General features: G+C 38.2%; 1 protein-coding gene across 1 annotated transcript in view; it reads left to right on the plus strand.

Annotated features, from left to right (window-relative positions):
* LOC107085774 overlaps window positions 1–20,913 on the plus strand; it is an 88,892-nt gene that overhangs the window by 25,633 nt on the left and 42,346 nt on the right. Inside the window, exon 2 of the mRNA XM_015376321.1 lies at window positions 17,191–17,492. Coding sequence (XP_015231807.1) covers window positions 17,191–17,492 — 302 coding nt within the window. The remainder of the gene's footprint in view (window positions 1–17,190; window positions 17,493–20,913) is intronic.

Consider the following 20,913-nt stretch of genomic DNA (forward strand, 5'->3'; position numbering starts at 1 on the left):
TCTAGCCAAGCTGAGTTTTCTCTGAGTAAGACTGAGTTCTTCTCTCCCTGAGTTTTAACTTTGTTTTTGTTTCGGACCTCCTCTCCCAGGAGGGATCAACTGAGTCTTAAACTGGATCCAGTCTCCTTTTTCAGGACGTTGAAATTACTGTCTGAGCAAGGGAATTATCTTCACCACGACCTGTTCAAGTACAGCAGGAAATCTGAGTGACAATCAGTGTCTCCGTTCACCTACACCGTCCAAGTTCTGGGTAAACCCTGTTCCAAATGAGACATACACACAGATTGGAGTCAAGGATTCTTCACTTCTCTGGAAAAGTGAGTCAACAATCAGATCCTCTCCTTTAAGATCAACGAATCAAATTTCCCACTGAGCTTGAACTAACAGTCTGTCTTCCCCTCACCTTCCAGTTCCGGCTGAGCAGAGTTTAGGGAAACGCTACACCGAGCTTAACATCTTCAATAAAATCCGTCAAACTTTTCATCCTTGTCTCTCTGTTTGGTTTCACTGCATGTGGGTCTGAGCCTTAGATAAAATCATGACAACTGGATGATCTAATGAACTGGAAAGTGCCTTGAGATGACATGTGTTGTGAATTGGCGCTAAATAAAGAAATTGTATTGAATTTAACCATTTTGTATAAATACTTCTCTTATTTTACGTAGTGATGACATGATTTTCCCCACCTGCTCAGATAAAGGATAAAATACAATTATTTCCAAAAAAATGTTTCCTTTAATTTCCTTCAAAGACAAATTCCATATTGAGAAATAAACATATTTTTTTATAACATATATCCCTAAACAGTAGTTGAACAAAATTAATGTACTCTAATATATTTTTCAGATAGTTACCCGGTTTTCCTTACATTTGCATCGCACAAAAAGTCAACTTTAAAAAAGAATCTGGCTTTGCTGACTAACACAGGCATCATTTTGCTGATGGATGGCTGGATTCATTCACTCACTCACACAAACGAATGAAAATCTACACACACATTGATGTCACGAGTGAGCAGGGATATACTATATCTGTTTGACGAATTAAGTTTTTTTTTTGATAAAAGAAAAATAACACGCTGGAGCCAGCCTGCAGAATTAAACAGAGGTACAGTACTGTGTTGCAACAGGAGCTTTCTGCCTAAATTAGGACTAAATAAATATTTAACAGCTGCAGAAACAAACACAAGCTTCTGGGTGTTGCTTCTGAATGTGAAACGGTTTGATTTATCCTGTAGGTTTGTTACAAAAATGGCAGACTGGCCAAAAAAGGAAATATCAGCTGAAAACAGACGAAGAAACAATATTCAGGTGACAAATGACTCTATAGCTACAGAGCCTAAAGAACCAGGTTAGAAGTGATCAATCCTAAAATAAATATCTCTAAGACACATGGTGAAAGTGGAAGCAAATGAGATCTAAGTTTCAAACATACACCAAACACCATTTTATTTTAATGTATTCAGCTGATTATCAATTATGAATCACATGCCATCTTGACTATGCATCTGTTTAAGAGGCAAACAAAGACCTTATCTATTGAGCACAAGAAACTGGAGAATTGACCTAAAAACACTTTAAGTGTGAAAGCATGCACTATGCATGATGTGTCTGGGAGCAGAACGACTGGAGGAACAGCAGGAGATCATGTGTATCTCATTTAAATCAAAACTGTGGGGCTCTTATAATGCTGTATCTGGGTATTAAAACTTATCCTCAAATAACCTCTTTTTTGCTATGAATCTGGATACGTTTGCTTTAGGAATGTGGAGCAAAGATTTCTGTCTGCCTCTGCTGAAAGGAGCAAACTGTGTCAGAAGGAGAAAAATATGTAGGAGCATGAAAAAGATTTTGTGCATCAGTTCTGTTTATATAAATACACCAGACTGTTTAGAGAAACCAGACGCCTGCCTTCACTTACGGACATGAGCTGTGCACTGTGCTAATTAAGACAATTTGTTTATGGAGTAAGATGTTTTATTTTCCAAAACAAAAATAATGTAACTATTTTTAATTGCATGATACCTAATTGTCTTACTGTAAGATCAGCATAGTCATTCAGTTAGCAGATCATCTTATTTATTTTGAAATTGAGGGCAAACTCCCACATTTTCTGCAGTTGTGTGGTTTGTAGACGACTCAAATGCAGAGACAAGCTGAGGTGATTTCTTGCACATTTAATGAGTGGGGGACACAGACATATAAATCCAGAAATAACTTATTAAGAAATATAGGACCCAGTTCAAAGGGGGACACATACACTCACCGGCCACTTTATTAGGTACACCTGTCCAACTGCTCGTTAACACGTAATGTCTAAGCAGCCAATCACATGGCGGCAACTCAGTGCATTTAGGCATGTAGACATGGTCAAGACAATCTCCTGCAGTTCAAACCGAGCATCAGTATGGGGAAGAAAGGTGATTTGAGTGACTTTGAACGTGGCATGATTGTTGGTGCCAGAAGGGCTGGTCTGAGTATTTCAGAAACTGCTGATCTACTGGGATTTTCACGCACAACCATCTCTAGGGTTTACAGAGAATGGTCCGAAAAAGAAAAAACATCCAGTGAGCGGCAGTTCTGTGGGCGGAAATGCCTTGTTGATGCCAGAGGTCAGAGGAGAATGGCCAGACTGGTTCGAGCTGATAGAAGGGCAACAGTGACTCAAATAACCACCCGTTACAACCAAGGTGGGCAGAACAGCATCTCTGAACGCACAGTACGTCGAACTTTGAGGCAGATGGGCTACAGCAGCAGAAGACCACACCGGGTGCCACTCCTTTCAGCTAAGAACAGGAAACTGAGGCGACAATTTGCACAAGCTCATTGAAATTGGACAATAGAAGATTGGAAAAACGTTGCCTGGTCTGATGAGTCTCGATTTCTGCTGCGACATTCGGATGGTAGGGTCAGAATTTGGCGTCTACAACATGAAAGCATGGATCCATCCTGCCTTCTATCAACAGTTCAGGCTGGTGGTGGTGGTGTCATGGTGTGGGGAATATTTTCTTGGCACTCTTTTGGCCCCTTGGTACCAATTGAGCACCGTTGCAACGCCACAGCCTACCTGAGTATTGTTGCTGACCATGTCCATCCCTTTATGACCACAATGTACCCAACTTCTGATGGCTACTTTCAGCAGGATAATGCGCCATGTCATAAAGCTGGAATCATCTCAGACTGATTTCTTGAACAAGACAATGAGTTCACTGTACTCAAATGGCCTCCACAGTCACCAGATCTCAATCCAATAGAGCATCTTTGGGATGTGGTGGAACGGGAGATTCGCATCATGGATGTGCAGCCGACAAATCTGCGGCAACTGTGTGATGCCATCATGTCAATATGGACCAAACTCCCTGAGGAATGCTTCCAGCACCTTGTTGAATCTATGCCACCAAGAATTGAGGCAGTTCTGAAGGCAAAAGGGGGTCCAACCCGTTACTAGCATGGGGTACCTAATAAAGTGGCCGGTGAGTGTATGTTAGGGAAGGAATGGAGAGAATCCAGCAAATGGGAGGAGGATTATATCTGCCAAACAGAACAAAGAATGGAGTAATCAGCTGATTGGCAGCAGGTGTGAAAAGAGCGGTCTAGAAGGGAGCTAGGGGAAAGGAGTGGTTGGCACAACGGGGGAAACAGAGAGTAAACAAGAAATACATAAGAACTCAAATACAACCAGAAAACATCTAGAATAACACAAAATGGAAATGAAACCAATTACCTAAAAAACCCAGAATCAAAGTGTAAGAGAAAAAAAAAAACTTAGAGGGAACCAAAAATCCCAGAAAGGGCAGAGTCATTAAACTTGACTTATCAATCAGCGTTTGTAGTGTCATCATAATATTCACCAACATATTTTTGCTTGTTGCAGCATTAACCCTGAAATCCCACATCCTCTGCTGCGCTCCAGACCTCCTGCGCAAAGCAAAGCCTACCGTGTCTTGCTGCACTCCGACTTCCTCAGAACTCGAGGACAGCATGCGCGATATTATTAATAAATTCATAGGAGCAAAACCTGTGGAAATCTACACTTAATTTAATATGACATATTAAACAAAATCCCAATCAGAATCCAGCAGGTTTGTATAAACTATGTTTGTTCTCTACCTCCAAACTCACCATCTCTTCATCCATGCCTGGGATAAGAAGTTTGTTATGAAGTTTTGACTGGTTTTAATTAAACTTTTAAGCCTTTCGGTATATAATAAATATTTACATCGAGATGAGAAATCTGCTTCCTGGTCTGTTGAAGCACCAATAGTTTGTAACCAATAATTCATTTAAAAAAAAAGAAAATTGAAAACAATCCACTGGCCTTTGTTTCCGGGTTTGAAGAAATTTTGCTTCCAATCCAGGAAGCTTTTTCAATCCAAAACCAATCATTTGATTAAAAGTCTTATGCTCTAATTTGTAGTTACCAATCTGGCGTTACTATATTTTAATTTGAGAAATTGGATATTCCCTAGGTTCTTTTTCCTATTTGGTGAGATTTCGATTGCGGATCTTGACCTAGCCGGACCGGAGCGGAGCAAAAAATAGCTGGGCTCCGTAGTTTGACAATGAAGGACGGAGAAGAAGTACGTGGACAGTGACGTGCGGAGGAGTAGCGGTGCATATGGAACAGTATTCATTGATTAACCCGAAAGACAAGTACGCTGCATGACATACATTGAATTGGATAAAATTTTTCCTAAATAGTTTAAAAGGTGACCTAATCCCAAACCCTTCATGATAAACTTTGCTTCTCAATGTGGAACATTGATATCATTGCATTATTTTATAGGTTATGAATTCAACTTTTTTCATTTTGTTCACATAGTAGCTAAATTTAATCTGAGTTTCAATTGTTAAATCAAGACTTTTTAACGTAAACATGGAGTTAAATTATTTTTTATTGATATTTTCTTATATTTTGAATGGAAGTTTACTCCATGTTTGTGCAGAGTTAACTTTTTGACTATAATTTAACTGTTTGATCATAATATATTAAATGCAAATAAGTATCTGCATTAAATTTGCAGTGCATATTTGCGTGAGCTAACTCTCTAAGAGCGACCCATATCTGCAGGAATGTTTGTAGAGGTCTGCAACACCTGCAATGCCTTACTGCTTGATTTTTTTTACACCTTAATCCATGCAAAATGTAGGAACAACCCTTGTCAATGATTTGTAGCGGTCTTAACACTTCTGGCTTGTAACATAGCAGCATCACACTAATGCTGACATGTGTTTTCTGGGCATGGAAGACTCTGGCGTGCCAGAGCGCATCCGTCACATCACAGACACCTCCAAGTGTTTAATAACAAGCCTGGTTGGTGGTGTGGCGTTAGTCCAACTCGTTACAATAAACCACATGACCGCAGCCCGTTGGATGTGTATTAACAGTCTATTTTTACCAGCTGATACTGCTGTGAATTGGGGCTGGCGGATGCCTGCCAGCTTCCTAATATTGGAGCAAATAAACTTACAGAGCAGCTCAGGTTTCAAACATCACAAGACAAACACAAAGAGACACTTAAACATGTCTATGATGTTTAAATCGAAATAACTTTACTGTTGAACATAAATCTGAACTGATTTTTCACATTCCTTCCGTGCCAATTTTGATTTCAAAGCATGGCTTTTTTTTGTGCCTTTTTTTTATCTCCCTGCAACATCATTTCTTACACTGCTACTATATCATCACTCAGTCTAATCTCGAATTTTGTCAGTAAGTTCACTATGCTGCCAAATTACTGCTGGGGTCGGAAGGTGGGGTGCTTTGCTAACTGGATCAGTGAGCCACTTGGAGCTAAACTTTCTACCATCTGGTTTTACATTTAGAATCTGGATTTGACATCAAAAGGCCTGATTTGAATCACATAATAATCTTTTAATCAGATCTGTCTTCTCATTATGCATACATAACATAAAACACCAAGTCTACATCATAGAATAGTTTTCCAAAAGTATTAATACCTTAGCCTTGACATACATTTTGTACTAATAATGTAGCTGTCAAGAACCAGAGTGCAGACAGTTGCTTGAAAGCCACATGGTGGGCTAATAATAACTGATATTTTATCAAACCTGCATAAATATAGTCAGGAACCTATAACGGATAGATTATGGGGTAAAATGACTGTCAAAAGACACATCAATAAGTGTCTCTTTTTGAAAATGTAAGTCAATAGTCAAAAAATCAAGTGGTATGTCATCCCTTTAAAATCGGTAGTAGCTATCTGAATACACTGGAAAAAATCTAATAGTCTTAAAATAAGTGCATTTTTTGTAGATTGAGGAGGTAAAAGAGAGATTTTGCCTATGGAACGAGAAAATGTACACTTGAAATAAGAAAACACAACTGAATTGTTTTATTTCAAGTGCATTTTATCTAATTATCTCATTCTAAGAATAAAAATACTCATTCCATTGGCAAACTATCTCATTTACATACTCAAATTAAGGGTAAATACATTTAATTTTAAGAAATTTTTGCTTATTTCTAGATAGTTTTTCCAGTGTAAGTATTGGATTTGTATGTATATAGGCTAATTTACGATCAAAAACACCAATATTAACCCTGGTTTCTGAACCCTGGTCTAAATGATCGGAGAATGATGGCAGAAGAGATAACCGCCTGTTTAATGTTCATTCATTAGATTATTTGTGTTTGTAGCTACTAATATTTTGGTAATTTGCATTTTTTTTTGTATTTAATAAGGTGAGCAAATAACTGCCATGATTCTGCCTTTTGTGGACTTTTGGTTTTTGTTTAAAGTTTCTTTTAGAGTTTTCAGCTAAACTTTGATTTATGCTATTCTGTCCTTTCTTTGTCATTGGTTTCTTTATCATTTTTTCTCGTTCTATTTGTTTTCCCATTTTATTCAAGAAGACTTGTATTTTTGGAGTTACTCTCTGTTGCACCCATGTGCCTGTCTCCTAGCTCCCTTCTAGTTACTTCTATCCACACCTGCTTCCTATCAGCTGATTAGCTCATTCTTTGCGCTGTCTCACATATATAGACCTCCTGTTCAGTTACTCATTGCAGGATCCTTGTTGTTCTTTAGGTTTATTCCTCTCTAGTATCGCATAGTTTTTTGGTTATTGAGTTTTCTTGTCAATCAGTTCTGGACTATAGATTTTGTATCTTGTCACGCCCCACTCATAGGCAATGACAAAATGGGAGACAGACGAGCAGATCAATAGAAACAGTCATTTATTTTATCTAAAATATTTTATGGGGGAACTGTTCAGCCAGTCTGAGAGAAGTGTGGACTGATGCTGCTTGTTCCGGTCTGGTCCAGACAATATTTATCAGCGCCCTGGTGCTTTCAATTAGCAGCCCATCTACCTGCTCCCTGAAACGAGAAAAACAAACAAACAAATAACAGAATAGAGACACCTGCTGGACAATAAGTGTCATTTATCGCATAAGGGAAGACACACAGTCCTGATCTCTGATAGATTATAATCCTGTCTATATATCTCAGTAATCCAGATCTAATATTGTCAACCACATGATGTGAGAGCAGATAAGTCACTATGGCAAGAATTTTTTCTTGTCTCGCTTCATTCATGAAATTCTCACCATCTATAAGTAAAATTAGATAAACCATCATACAACCAAACCATATCAGCAAAAGTAACAATATGGGACTTTTATGTACATCTTGAAATATGTCCCATTTAGCAAAAATGAAGTCATTGGGCAATATGACACTATTTGATCTGGATTTTGGCAGTTTCATTGGCATCTTTATGCTCTTGTTGACTTTAACAGATCTCTGATATTCACCATTTCCACCTGAAGCAATGGTTACTATTTTCCCACACCTTCAAATCTGTGGTTGTCTGTTTATTAGAATCACAAAGTTGAGTAGATGTAGCCTGGAGCAAATAACATAATTGTTTTCAATATTAAAATGGGCTCTTTTTTAGGTTTAATTTTCTATAAGTGGGTTTCAGAACGTTATGCTTTCATTGGTGGAGGGTGTAAATGAATGAACGTTAGTGAGAAGTTTAATCCCTGCTCCTGACAAGCTGGCTAATTCTCATACTGAACAGGGTGTAATCTCCCTGTTTTGTTTTGGCAGTATTAGTGGGGAAAAGTACTCTAAGCTAGCTCTTAGAGAACCTAAATCTTGGATTAGTGCAAAGAAAGTGGAAAATGAACAGCCAACTACTCAAACGATGGAAAATCCTTCACTTTGTAGGATTGAGCTGAATATGTCTGCTCAGCAGAAAGAAAAAAGGAGGGTTGGGTGAGTCCAAACTGCTGATCTGGGAGAAAGTCTTTATCTTTCTGTGTCAGGGGTTATACTCAACTATAAAAAAACACAGCAAAGGTTAAGTCTAAGGCCCTGGACCAGTAGCTTTTATTTCTTCTCCTTAACTCCAACAGTCACCACGTCTGCAGGATAAAACATCAGCTGTCCTTTAAACATTTAGGCCACTTTCTTCATTTCGGACCAATGCCAATGTATTTCAACTGCCCTACAAGTTGCTCTAAAAAAACGTTTTATGAATCATGGACTGAGCCTTGATTAGATTAAATGAATCCCTTAAGTTTAAAGAAACGTTCCAGTGAATGTAAGAAGCCTGCTTTGTTCTTGTAGCCTTGTTAATCCAACCATGCATTCCTCTGGAGACCGGGTGCTCCGACACTTTCGTTTGCAGTTTCATCATCTGTAAAGAAGCTGAGTTTTACAGTCTCACACCTGTTGTACTCCTGGAGCCAATAAGATATTACGGTAATCAGTCAGTGCTTCGAAAAGGTGTTTTAATCCGGAAAAACTCACACGGAAAGAAAAAGACTACCAGAAGAAATTTATTGCTACAATTATTTGACACTTTGGCGCTCAGACCTCAGCAGGAAACATTAGTGCTGAATGTGATTTTAATATGCATAAGCAGGTGTATGAGGACAGTAATGTTTCCCCCCCAGGCCTGAAACTGGTGGTGGTGTGGAGATAGATGAAGTTGATCAGTCTATAGACCACTGGTTGTTGAGATAATCTGCCTGAACTGTATTGGTGAGATCCAGAAGACTGCGTGAGCTGATACTAGTGCTTCACTCAGGGACCCGGAAGATGGATGTTCAGCTTGGATAAACACAGGTTTGCATGAAGCTGTCCATGATAAGCAAGCATGAAGCAATGGTGGAGAGGAAAAACTCCCCTTTGGGAAGATACCTCTGGCAGAATCAGGCTCAACAGGGAGGTTGTGGAGTAAAAAATGTTGCGATAGGTCTGTTCTTAGCCTCACAGGTTCCAAACGAATGTCATGAGAGATAAGAATAAGTTCACACAGCGTCCTTCATGGCATGAAGGGGAGGACTGTTGTTCTGAGGAAATCCATCTGGCCAGTGAAAGATATATTAACCTAACAGGGAATGACCTTGATGAACTCGATTTGATTTTCCTCCAAATGTTCATAAGTGAGAAAGTTCTTTATGTAGGGGTGGGATAGTTCCAAGTGTGAGTTTGTGTGTGTATTGGGAGTTATTGTATAAATGTATACTGAGTTTGCCCCAGTCAGAGCTATATCTCTCTGTCTGAGGACGTCAAATAAATCTTAACATTCTCTTGCAAGAGAAAGTAAAAGCATGAAGCTAGCTTCCTTTTACAATCAAGTGTTGTAATGCTGGAAACGTACGTACATGCACAATTTTACTCCCCACTAAACTGCTATGTGGAATAATAGAAATGTGCTACATAGAAATAAGTCTCTGTATTTGGATCGCTGGATGAACAAGGGCATTTGATCTATAAGACAGTTTCTAAATGAAAATGGAGGTAGGTTGTCCTATTTGGATTTTTGCTTACTGTATAATTTAACCTGCTCCTATGCTCAGTTTAACACTGCCAAGAACTTTAATCCGGCAGCAAACACGTGCTGTGCTCTATTCCTGAAGGCTTTGAATACAATTTCCAGAATAAACTTCCATTGCTGACAGTCAGAGATGGCAATAGTACTCACTTTCCGTACTTGAGTAAAAGTACAGATACTTGTGTTAAAAAATACTCTGGTAAAAGTGGAAGTACTGATTAAACTTCTTTACTCAAGTAAAAGTAACAAAGTACAGGCTTGTAAATTTACTTAAAGTATAAAAGTAAAAGTAGAAACCACTTTTTTCATGCCGTTGCCTACATTTTAAATGGATGTCTGCCAATAGGACTAGATCTCCGTTGTGGTTATTTCCAATCATCTCGTCGTCCATGCTACTATGCTAACGCTACCGCCACCAAGCTGCAATGATTTGCCGCGAATGAATACCGCCGAATCTGTCGATTCATCTTGTAGTGGTGCGTCAAATGCAACGTAGATTCCCATCCAATTAGATTGAATTTGGTATTGATGACGTGAAAAATAATAACGGTAACTCCATTGAAATGATTCAAAACTAAAGTAACGAGCCAATTTTTTAAAATGTAAGGAGTAGAAAGTACAGATATTTGTGTAAAAATGTAAGGAGTAGAAGTAAAAAGTCGCCACAAAAATAAGTAGTAAAATAAAGTAAAAAAAATTAGAAAAATCTACTTGAGTACAGTAACGAAGTATTTGTACTTTGTTACTTCCCATCTCTGCTGACAGTCCAGGAGACCCCATTTTACAGGTCCGCTACAAAGGTTCCTGACAGTGTGGGTCTGCAGCCAGACTCTCTTGTGTGCTTCTGTGCCAAACAGGAGTTCTAATTGTTCACCCTCTCTGGAGTCCTTAGGGGGGTACTGTTGGGCTTCCGTGCTCATCATGGATTATTATTGTAACACGTAATAATATTTATAAAGCACTTTACATTAGTACCGTAATTTTCAGACTATTAGCCGCACCCTGAATATAAGCCGCAGAAGCTAAATTGCATGATTTATACATATACAAGCCGCACCGGACTATAAGCCGCAGGTTTTTTATGTTTAATTACCATAATGTTCGTGCACAGAGAGGATTGTCGGGAAAGAGGCAACTGTTCGGGGAAGTTCCTATTTATTATTTCTACTGGTACGTTTGTGTTCCATAATGAGGGTGTCACACAAACTGTCTTGCGCTCGCAATGTCAGTCTTTCTCGCTGTCGTTCTGTCTTGTACCACTAGCGGTAGAAGTCTTCTTCCGGAGGACCTCCGCATTCACGCTACCGTACTTGTGTGTTGAAGCAAATGTGACGGCAACATGGTGAATGGTAAAATCCATAGATTCAGGTATTACCCTAGTGGCCATTAGCTGTAAAAGTCCATAGATAAGCCGCATTGTTATATAAGCCGCAAGGTCGAAAAATGGGGAAAAAGTCAATTGAATACATAGAGACGGTAGCCCATCTCTATGTATTAAAAACAAAAGTAAAATTATAAAATGATTAAAATAACTACAGTGAAATCTAAATCTCATAGCCACATTCATCATAACAATACTATTTTAATCGATCTTATTTGTAGGCTTATTGCTTGTTTATTGGCTTCTTATTTATTCTTATTCATTCCTGATAGCTTCACCTTAATTGTTAATTTTAAATCACCTGCCTAGTTTTGTCTTGCTCCTAATTTTTACTCATCTTTTCCACCTGCGTCTGCAGGTGTGCGAGAAGTTGGGACCCTTTTTCCACCTGGATCCCCACTATTTTTCGCCATCATGACCCTCGGTTATCGGACAAACTAGCCCCCACTTCCTCACCTCCTCGGCTGTATCTAGACCCACAGCGTGTAGCGCAGACCACGCTTCAATACTGGGCATAAATCAAAAATGTCTGCGTCAAGCTCACTGTGACACACTGCTGCAGGAGTATAACCAGCCCTTGAGCCTGCCTGTCTCTGTGGGCATGCTCCTGCACCCGTCTGACTCTGGACTCTGAACCTGCCTGAACGCTCTATGGATTCCTGGAGATCTGGATCCTTCTGTTCCTGTTTGGGTCAGAACTTCGGTTCATCTGTGGAGTCTTGGATTCCTGGACTGTTCCGGCTTGCTCTGTTTTCCCCTGACCCGGATCAGCCTCCTGTATGTTTTCTGAGGCTGCAGCATCTGGGACACTCTGAGCGGTGCTAGCCCATCGGCTGGAACCGACCTCTTTCGAGGAGGAGCGACTGAACTGTCAGTCACCAATACATACGAATAATGATCTTACCCCGATAGCTGGCCTGAAACGCATATATAGCAGAGGCAGCAGATGAATGAGAATTAGGGCGCGGAGTGAAAACGGCAGGTGAATGAAGTAAATAATCAGATCAGCTACCAAGGCGGCGATCATGACACACACTTGCATGAGGAATCAAAAGTACATATTTTTTCTCCGACTGTATTATATAGTGTTAGGGTTAAGTTTCCCCAACTTTAACCTATAAAAAATGAAACCAAGACAGTGTGAGATTTTCTTGACAGTGCTTTGCAAAGGGGAGACAAAGTATCAATCTCTGCATCTCTGCTTGGCCCAACACTTGCCAGGCTTTTTATTGAGCAGTCAACACATTACAACAGCAGGCGTTCGTTTCGATTACGCAATCTCTTAGACATAGCATGAAATTTTAAGACAGGGAACTTGCCTGGTTTCAGTATACGCTTTACACAAGGTGTCGGGGTTATGAACTTTCACTACTGTGCTTCTCAAATGAAAACTAGGAAAGCATTCTTGCAAAACATTTTACCGTCTAATGGCCTTTATACACTATTTCCAGTGATGAGAGTAACATAAAGAAAAACAAATGATTGAGAGCAATATAAAACATATAAATGAATAAAATGATAAAAACAACAGAAATCAAAATAACCCCAACATGTAGTGTGTTCCATCTTTGTGATTTTTGTACTCTATTTTTTAAAATCTACTATTAGAAGTTAAACAAGCTCTGATTCAACTGTTTAGCTGAAGATGTTTTTAATTGGACATGTCTGTTTTTACCTGTTCTCCAATGTTTGCTAAAGCCATCAATGTTAACTTTGTTATGTCTTACATCAGCATTCAAAATACCGAAAATGTCATAAGATGTGGATCCTGTTACTGTTGAACAGCCTCCATGAGGAAGGGCTTGCTGGATCTTTTCCCAGCTGAAAAGCTTTTAGGCATTCTGCTTTGCTTTTAGCGACATATTCTCTTGTGCACCAGCTTTTTTCTTTTAGCATTGTTCCAGATTATTTTGTCCTACTTTTTATGTTTTAGCCTGGGAGTTAAATCTGTGCTTCTCTCAAGTCTGTTTTTGAAGTTAAGGCAACACTTGGAGTAAAAGACTGACATCACACAGTCATAAATATGCAGGAGCCTGAATGTTAATAACTGTTGTCATTAAGAGGGATTTGGTAAATTATGACACTTTTTCATGCAAAGTTGACATTGTTTAAAATGTCTTTGTAATGACAGTTTTATATTATCCAATAAAGGATAACCCATCATAAGTACTATATAATCTACAGTAATTATAAACATTCAAAAGGTAGTATAAATGTGTGTTAATATTGCATTTTATTATGTAATTGGGCTGAAATTCTGTCTTCAGACCCTTTAAAATATTCTCATTAATGGCTCATTAATGGGGGGGGGGTGATCATATGGAGGGAATTTTGTTCCAATATTGCAGAGAATTCGCTTTGAAAATGGAAAATTAGAAAAATGCTACCCTGGAATGAAACTTTGAGAAAAGTTTTAATGAAAAAAAAAAAAAAAAAAAAATTTATTTTTTTTTTTTTAACACATGGGGTCCATTTTTAATTTTTTCAAACCTTTTTATCAAATTTTATATTTTAAATTTTTTTTTTTTGCAGATATTATAGTTTCAAAATGTATTTATTTTACTTTAATTGTTTTTATTACACATTTTCAGATTTTCAGAACAGACTGGCCTGAACCTAACTTAGACTAACTTGAGACTTGTAAACAATGACTTGATTTATTGGTCTGATTAATACTTATTTGTCACCAGATGTTTGAAATAAGAAGGAAAAACTCTGATTTTTTTTTTTACTATTTGTGTTAATTTTCTCTTGAGTAAGACATTTGGGTTTTACTTCTAAGTCAGACAATATTTAAAGTAATTTTCATTGTGCAGCAAAAATCTGCTCTGATTTTGTCTGAAGCGTTTTAGAGAGAAACTCTAGCTATTACTATTTACTCCAGGCTGTAGAGAGACTTAAAGTCTAGCTCTGAGAGTTATTGCACGGCAACTTATAGATGCACCTCCATCCTAAAACACCTCAGTCAAGTACGATGCCTCTGCAGAGCCAAACGACAAGCTGAAGAGGAAATCAAGACGTTTGATTCTGATGTGTTCAGGACGCATCTAAGAGCTGTAGCCTGGTATCTCTGGAGGACACAGAGGGCAGCTTTACTCTTAATGGCACCTCTTTGATAATTTTGTCTCTTCAGTTCAGCTCACAGATTTTTTTGCAGGATTTACTGTATGTCTGTGAACTGAGACAACCGTGGAGGAAGGTGGATTGTGTGTCTAATGAGGGATTTCTGACTGTATTTGCCCACAGTTTTTGGACAATTACCAGAGACTAACATTAATCAGAGAAGCCGACAAGAGGCTCACAGATTTAAGGACCTGCAGAAGCTCAGTTGGGAGCTCTACCTGCAGGTCAACAAGTATCTGTGTCCACAAATGGCATTCATGAAAGAATGGAGGAAAGAGAAACACAGAAAATCTGGTTTGAACCACAAGAGAAATGCAGCAAGCGTGTGAATGAAGGTGGTTTTCTCGATAAATGGAACCTTTTTGCTCAAATGTGAAATCCCAGAGGTGGAATAAAACCATGATGGTGAGCACATGTTTCTGTTTAACCATTTATAAATACCTTTTAAAGGGAAGGAGTTAGATTGTTTAAATTGAAGAGGTCTCCAGTAGAGCTTTGCCCGTCCCCAGCCTTCACCCATCTTTTATAACCTTAAAATTATTGTAATTGCTGATTGTTTGTCAATCCAAAAGCCTCATAAAGCATTAACTTTAAACAGCAATTTACAAAAAAGGTTGACTTGTGGATACAAATCTGTCCTGTGCTCAGGTTTGAGTAATCTAGTTATCCTTAGCATAGAGAAGAGGTGCTGTGAAGATTCTCAGTCACCCAGGTCATAGTCACTCTAAAAAAGTCAAAAAACAATCCTCTGGAATTTTTTTTCCAAGTTTGAAGACGTTTCTCTTTCCATCCAGGAAGTTTTTTCAATTAAAAATGTCAGAAATAGCGTTGAGTTCCAGGCTTTATAGAGTGGACCAAAAACAAAGCCTTGTTTTGGCTTATAAAAAATGCAAATAGATTAGGATTGGGGGTCCTTTGGCTTCTTTTGTTAGCCTGCAATACCGGATACCTGTCTATGTCTCTGAAAGGGGGTTTGTTAGGGGGAATTGTTGGCCGGGCTGAATAGGCGAGGAGACCTGAGAAGACCTCGCCTATTCAGCCCGGAATAGCGAAGAGGTGCTCGCATCATTATGTACAAATCATGATAGATGATGATGCACTTTTTTTTATTTTTTTTATTTTAAGAGAACTATATTGTCCATCACATTTCCAGAAACAGAGATTTGTCTTTAAACCTCTTGCAACAGTTAATTCCAAAACCACATAAAAATAATAGATAAATAATAATAACACCACACACTAAAAATTATTCCATAAGAGTTAAAATTAAAGGAGCAATTGAATAAATAAGTGTAAACAAACAAACAATGATACTAGCAGTGATTAACTGCCAGTGGCGGTTCTAGAACAAATGTACCAGGGGGCCAGGAGGGGACCAGCGTGTTTTCATGGGGGCCCAGAAAAGCATGAAATAAAAAACAGGGCAAGGGATTCAAATATGTTAAAGGCACACTATGCAACATTTTTCAGTTATTTAATGTGTTCCATAATGTTTTGGATGATTAAGTGAGTCATTTCAGGTTGAACAAAGGTTTTCTCGGCCGCCCTGGTGGTCTGTGGGGGAAATACCGCACTTGCAATNTACCTTTAAGAGAGCTGCATGAAGTTAGATCTCCATTCAATTAGATTTAATTAAAATGGTATGTCTACCAACTGAAAATATTTATTTTTGGCTTGAAAATTATTGTTAAAATAAAAATAAAAATCTCTTAGCATAGCAAAAAAGCAACAAAAAATATTGTAGCTATATAAATATCTAAATGATCTAATAAAGCTATTATTTGGAATATTAGGTCAATATACATTCATAATTTTGGAATTTTACATATTTTTGACTTAATTTAAGTTCAAATTAAAGTTTTCTATAAAATCAGAATTAAAACTCAAGAATAGCTTATAAATTCAGCTGTTTTTTAATTTGTTTTTTATTTTGCAGATAAAAACTGGGATCCTATCTCAGTACCACTGAAGCCTTATTATAACCTTATTGTTTTTAAATAATTAGTAAAACAGAATTTTTTAAAGAAAAAAAATAATGAAATAGATCCAAAGGACCTATCAGTAATCTTGTCTGTTCCAGCGCATATCATGGCGGCATCTACAGGGGCACTGGCCCCCATTGGCCCTTGTCTAGAACCACCCATGTTAACTGCAGTATTCCTTGTTCAACCAAGTCGTAACAGAAGGAACAAAGAAATATTTATAGCTTCTCTTAACCTAATTATTATTAGCTCAATATGAGAACAGCTGCTGTCAAAACAATATATTTTTTAATTTATTATTTTTCCTATACTGTGTGTGGAGATGCCTATGGTGTGGATGCTGCTGTGAGTTTTTATGAGGAATAACCAGGGGCACTGCCAGGAATTTGGGGCCCCATGAAAGACACTGATATTGGGCCCCACCCTAACAAAAATGTATGTAAGCTTTTAAACGGTTATAAAGATATATTGATCTGTTTCATCCAAAATCGATATTTGAAATGACGCATGTGTGGCACTTAACCCCCGGTACGAACAAACTGCTGGTGACAGACGAGGAGACTTGACGCGATGCAGCACTGGTCAATATATTCATGCTTTGTTTCGCTGTTTACTGCTTAAAAATCAGGGAGAATATGAAAATAATTCATTTCACTCTGAGATTTTATTTTTATTTTTGAAAAGTATAGCAGGATATTTTTTTTCTTCTTCTTTTGGGGCCCCCCTAACTCAAGGGCCCTTAGAATCTTCCAAACTCTCCCCCCTTTACAGCACCCCTGGGAATAACAGGAAATATTTGAAGCAAAAACAAATAATCCAGAGCAGAAACAAAAGAGCAGGGAGGGAGGATTGCTGTTGGAGAACTCGCACCTCCTCTGTTGTGATGTGACAGCCCCCCCTCCTCCTTATCTTCCTCCTCCTCCGTGTCTCTCCCACATCTCCATCACTCCGGCTGCTTCCTCCCTCCTCATCCTCTGCTCTCTGCCTCTCATCCAGCATCATGCTTCTAACGTGAACTCCGTCAACTTGTGCAGGCTGTGTTTTCCTCTTCTGGACCGACTGAAGCGGAAAGCTGGTAGATGCTGCGAGGAGGAAGAAGGAAGGAGAAACCAGAGGCAGACGCTTGCATCCTTCACTGAGTGCCTTTTGTTTAAGCGGAGCAACAGCATGGATCTGTCCTTCATGGCCGCGCAGGTGAGACTGTTTTCCTGCTGGCAGATTGGAGGATTTTCTGAACTTTGCATGAATTTGTGATTTAATGGGTGTGGCTGGTCAACAAGTTCCAATCGCCTACTTATGTCCCACGGCTTTCTGTGCATTGATTCTACCAGCTGGATTATTTATGCCAAATATTGGGGAGTCCTGCTGTTTCTGTAAACTGATGAGCTCCTTCCTCTCAAAGTTTAATAGGCTTCTGTTATCATCCTAGTTCAGTCTAACTGGATTTCAGTTTAATCAGGAACAGAGGCAGTTCTAGACTAAACATAGGCTGGAAAAATGATCTAGAAATAAGTAAAAATTTCTAAAATCAAGTGTATTTACACTTAATTTTAGTAGGTGAATGAGGTAGTTTGCTAATGGAATGAGTATTTTTACTCTTAAAATAACATAATTAGATATTATGCACTTGAATTAAGAGACTACAGTTGTTTTTTGTTGTTATTTTAAATGTACATTTTTTTGTTCCAACGTCAAAGTGTCTCACTTACCTGCTCAGTTCAAGAAAAAATGCAATTATTTTAGGAAAAAATCTACTTTACATTTTTTGCAGTGTAATAAAAGCAGTCTGTGGCTTATTGGCAACAACAGGCATCAAAGGGTTAATTAAAATTTTGTGTTTTACTAAGCCAATATACATTCATAATTTAGGAATTTTACATATTTTACACTTAATTTAAGTTAAAATTACTGTTTTCTATTAAATCTGAATATAACTTTTTTTTTTACTTGTTTTGAAAAAAATATTTGGGATCCTATCTCAATACCACTGAAGCTATCGCCTTATTGTTTTTAAATAATAAGTAAAACTGAATTTTTAAAGAAAAAAAGTGAAATAGATCCAAATCAGTAACCATTTCTGTTCCAGCACAGATCATCATTAGAATTTCTTTGAGTATTATGTCTTCACTACAGGGGCCATAACAGGGGCCAGGGCATGATCTACAGGGGCAATGGCCCCCATTGGCCCCTGTCTAGAACCACCCATGATCAGGAGCAACATACTTTGTGTTTTAATAGTTTTGAAATGTTCCATTTTCATCTCTGGTTCATTTAATTACACTAATTCACATTACTATAATTTATGCAAATTGGTAAGGGCTTTAGATTTAATTGGTTCAATAAGTGAATAGGTGCTCTTATGCATCTCATTGCTGGTTTTATTTAGTAATATAGTTTGACGTTTTTACAGTTGACTAAAAATGTTCATCATGCCTATTGTCTTTTGTTTACTTGATTAATTTTTTTTACTTATTGTTGCACACACTCAGTTGGCTATAAAAAAGGAACTCCACATTTTTCATATTAGCTAAACAGAATACCTTATTTTTAAAGAAATGTTTAGGTAATATTTATGTAAATTGTTCTATCTAACAAAACTCTATAAAACACTTAGAGGACACTCGGTACAGTATGTGTGCTTTACCAGGTTCTGTTTTCAGCTACACCCTTGGTTGAGAAGATTGGTCTTTTAATTAAGCGTGAGCTATTTATATAAAGGAAATAAAAAGATGCAAAGAAATGTAAGTTGTTTGTAAGTCGTAAGTTGTTGGCATTTTGAGACGTGTCTGTGGTTCATTCAGACTGTGCGATAATGAGAGAAAGCAAGTGTTAAAGGAGATAATAGGAAGGTTAAAGTTATAGAGGAAGATCTTTTATTTCCGGATGTCAATCATCCTGGTGAGATATTTACGTAAGGCCGTCCTACATGCTGGTCCAGTTAGCTATCTTTTTCACTTTCAGGCGTATATCTATGGTGAGCTACAGTTTCAGTCATTGAAGCTCACCTTTCTCACCGCGGTTCTTTGAAAATGGCCGAGTGTCGTAAGAGAAGAAGTGTCTACAAAGTTTATGAGAAGAAGAGAAAGGCCTCAGAGGAGGCAGATATATCCCAGAATGCTTTGCACAGATAGCTCTCCTTGCAAAGCCTTATGGGATTTGCTGTCACAGTGGCCCGCTGTTGCCATAGGCTATCGCTACCTGACAGCTGCGACTAATAACAAAGATGGCGAAGGCACCGTGCAGGAGGGTTTGCGTGACCAACGAAGCAAAAAGTAGTGATCATCTGTCTGAACGGTCAGTTAATAGAGTTCACTATAAAGTTCACTATATAGTCCCTGCTGTATGTGGATGCAGTAAGCTTGTGTGAGCTATGAGAACAGCACATTTTAAACAGGGCGTGAATGAGGAGAAATGGACTCATGCACGTATGTAAAATAGTTGCCATCATAGATTTGTGAAGCTGCTTTTGTGAAGCAGGAAGCAGGGAAAAGACTAATACAAAGTGAATCCAGTAGAACTTTTTATTGCCTACCTGGAATGGGTGACAATAGTTGAAGAAACTTTTGCCTCTTAAAATGGTATTGGTGCCCTATTTGTTGGTACTCCCAGATACCGTTACCACCTTTTTAGTGCTGGTAGGGGCCCTGCTCAATACTGGCTCATAGTTCTTTTGTCTAAAAAAAAAAATATTTTCACAGAACCACCTGTTCAAAATGACTTCCAGCTGCTGTGTAGGATGACATGTACTCGCTCAGAGAAAATGGGAAAAAAGATTGGCTAAAGAAAACAAAAAAATTCTAAAGGGAATTTATATATTTTAATTAGTGTCTGTATTAAACTAAGCATAGCAAATAAATGCCAAAGATATTACAATTGTTGCCTTAAATAAAATATTTCTGGAGCAGTAACAAGTAAATTAATGTTCTGTTTTAATCTCTAAAGGAAAGATCTTTAAATGTTGGTGTTTTTCCTCAAATATTCATATGTTATACAAGGCTGTGTCTATTTTAAGGCTGGTTTATTTCCATTTAGACCTGACGTGATTGCCTTTTCTTCCTGCCCTCACGCCTCACCTGCTGCCTTGAAGAGAGCAGTTTGTTCGGCTCCATACTTAGCCACTCTCCATTCAGCTATTAAGAAGCTCGGTGCATTATTTTTTCTGCTAAGGGCTGTTCAGCAGGGCCACATGCTCCTAAATCTTTTTAAATCAAGGCTGTTTAAATGGAAATGCGTTGGGGCGTGGGCTCATCTGAGAAAAGGGTTGCTCACAAAGACCTGGCTTACCGAATAATAAGAGGTCCCTAGAAGGATGGATAGTTTAAGTGTTTACACTGTTTCTATAAGGCAGGGTTAAGTCCGGGAGAAACATAATAATTAATATATGTAGAAGTAACTTTTTAAGTAACTGTCAGTCTGATAAGAATGTGAATTCTAGTCTGTGGAGGAGCAACAGAGTCACTGAAGAAGAAATACAACTATTTCAATTAAATATTTAAATCATACTGTTCAATTTCCAGTCAGAAAAAAAGTTTTGCAGTTACAGCTGCTTTCTGTATCTCTGCTTCTGTCTCCTTGAACCCCAGTCGGCCTCAGCAGATGGCCGCTCACACTGAGC

The sequence above is a fragment of the Cyprinodon variegatus genome, unplaced genomic scaffold (genome assembly GCF_000732505.1).
Source record: "Cyprinodon variegatus isolate N-32 unplaced genomic scaffold, C_variegatus-1.0 Scaffold133, whole genome shotgun sequence".
Lineage (NCBI taxonomy): Eukaryota > Metazoa > Chordata > Actinopteri > Cyprinodontiformes > Cyprinodontidae > Cyprinodon > Cyprinodon variegatus.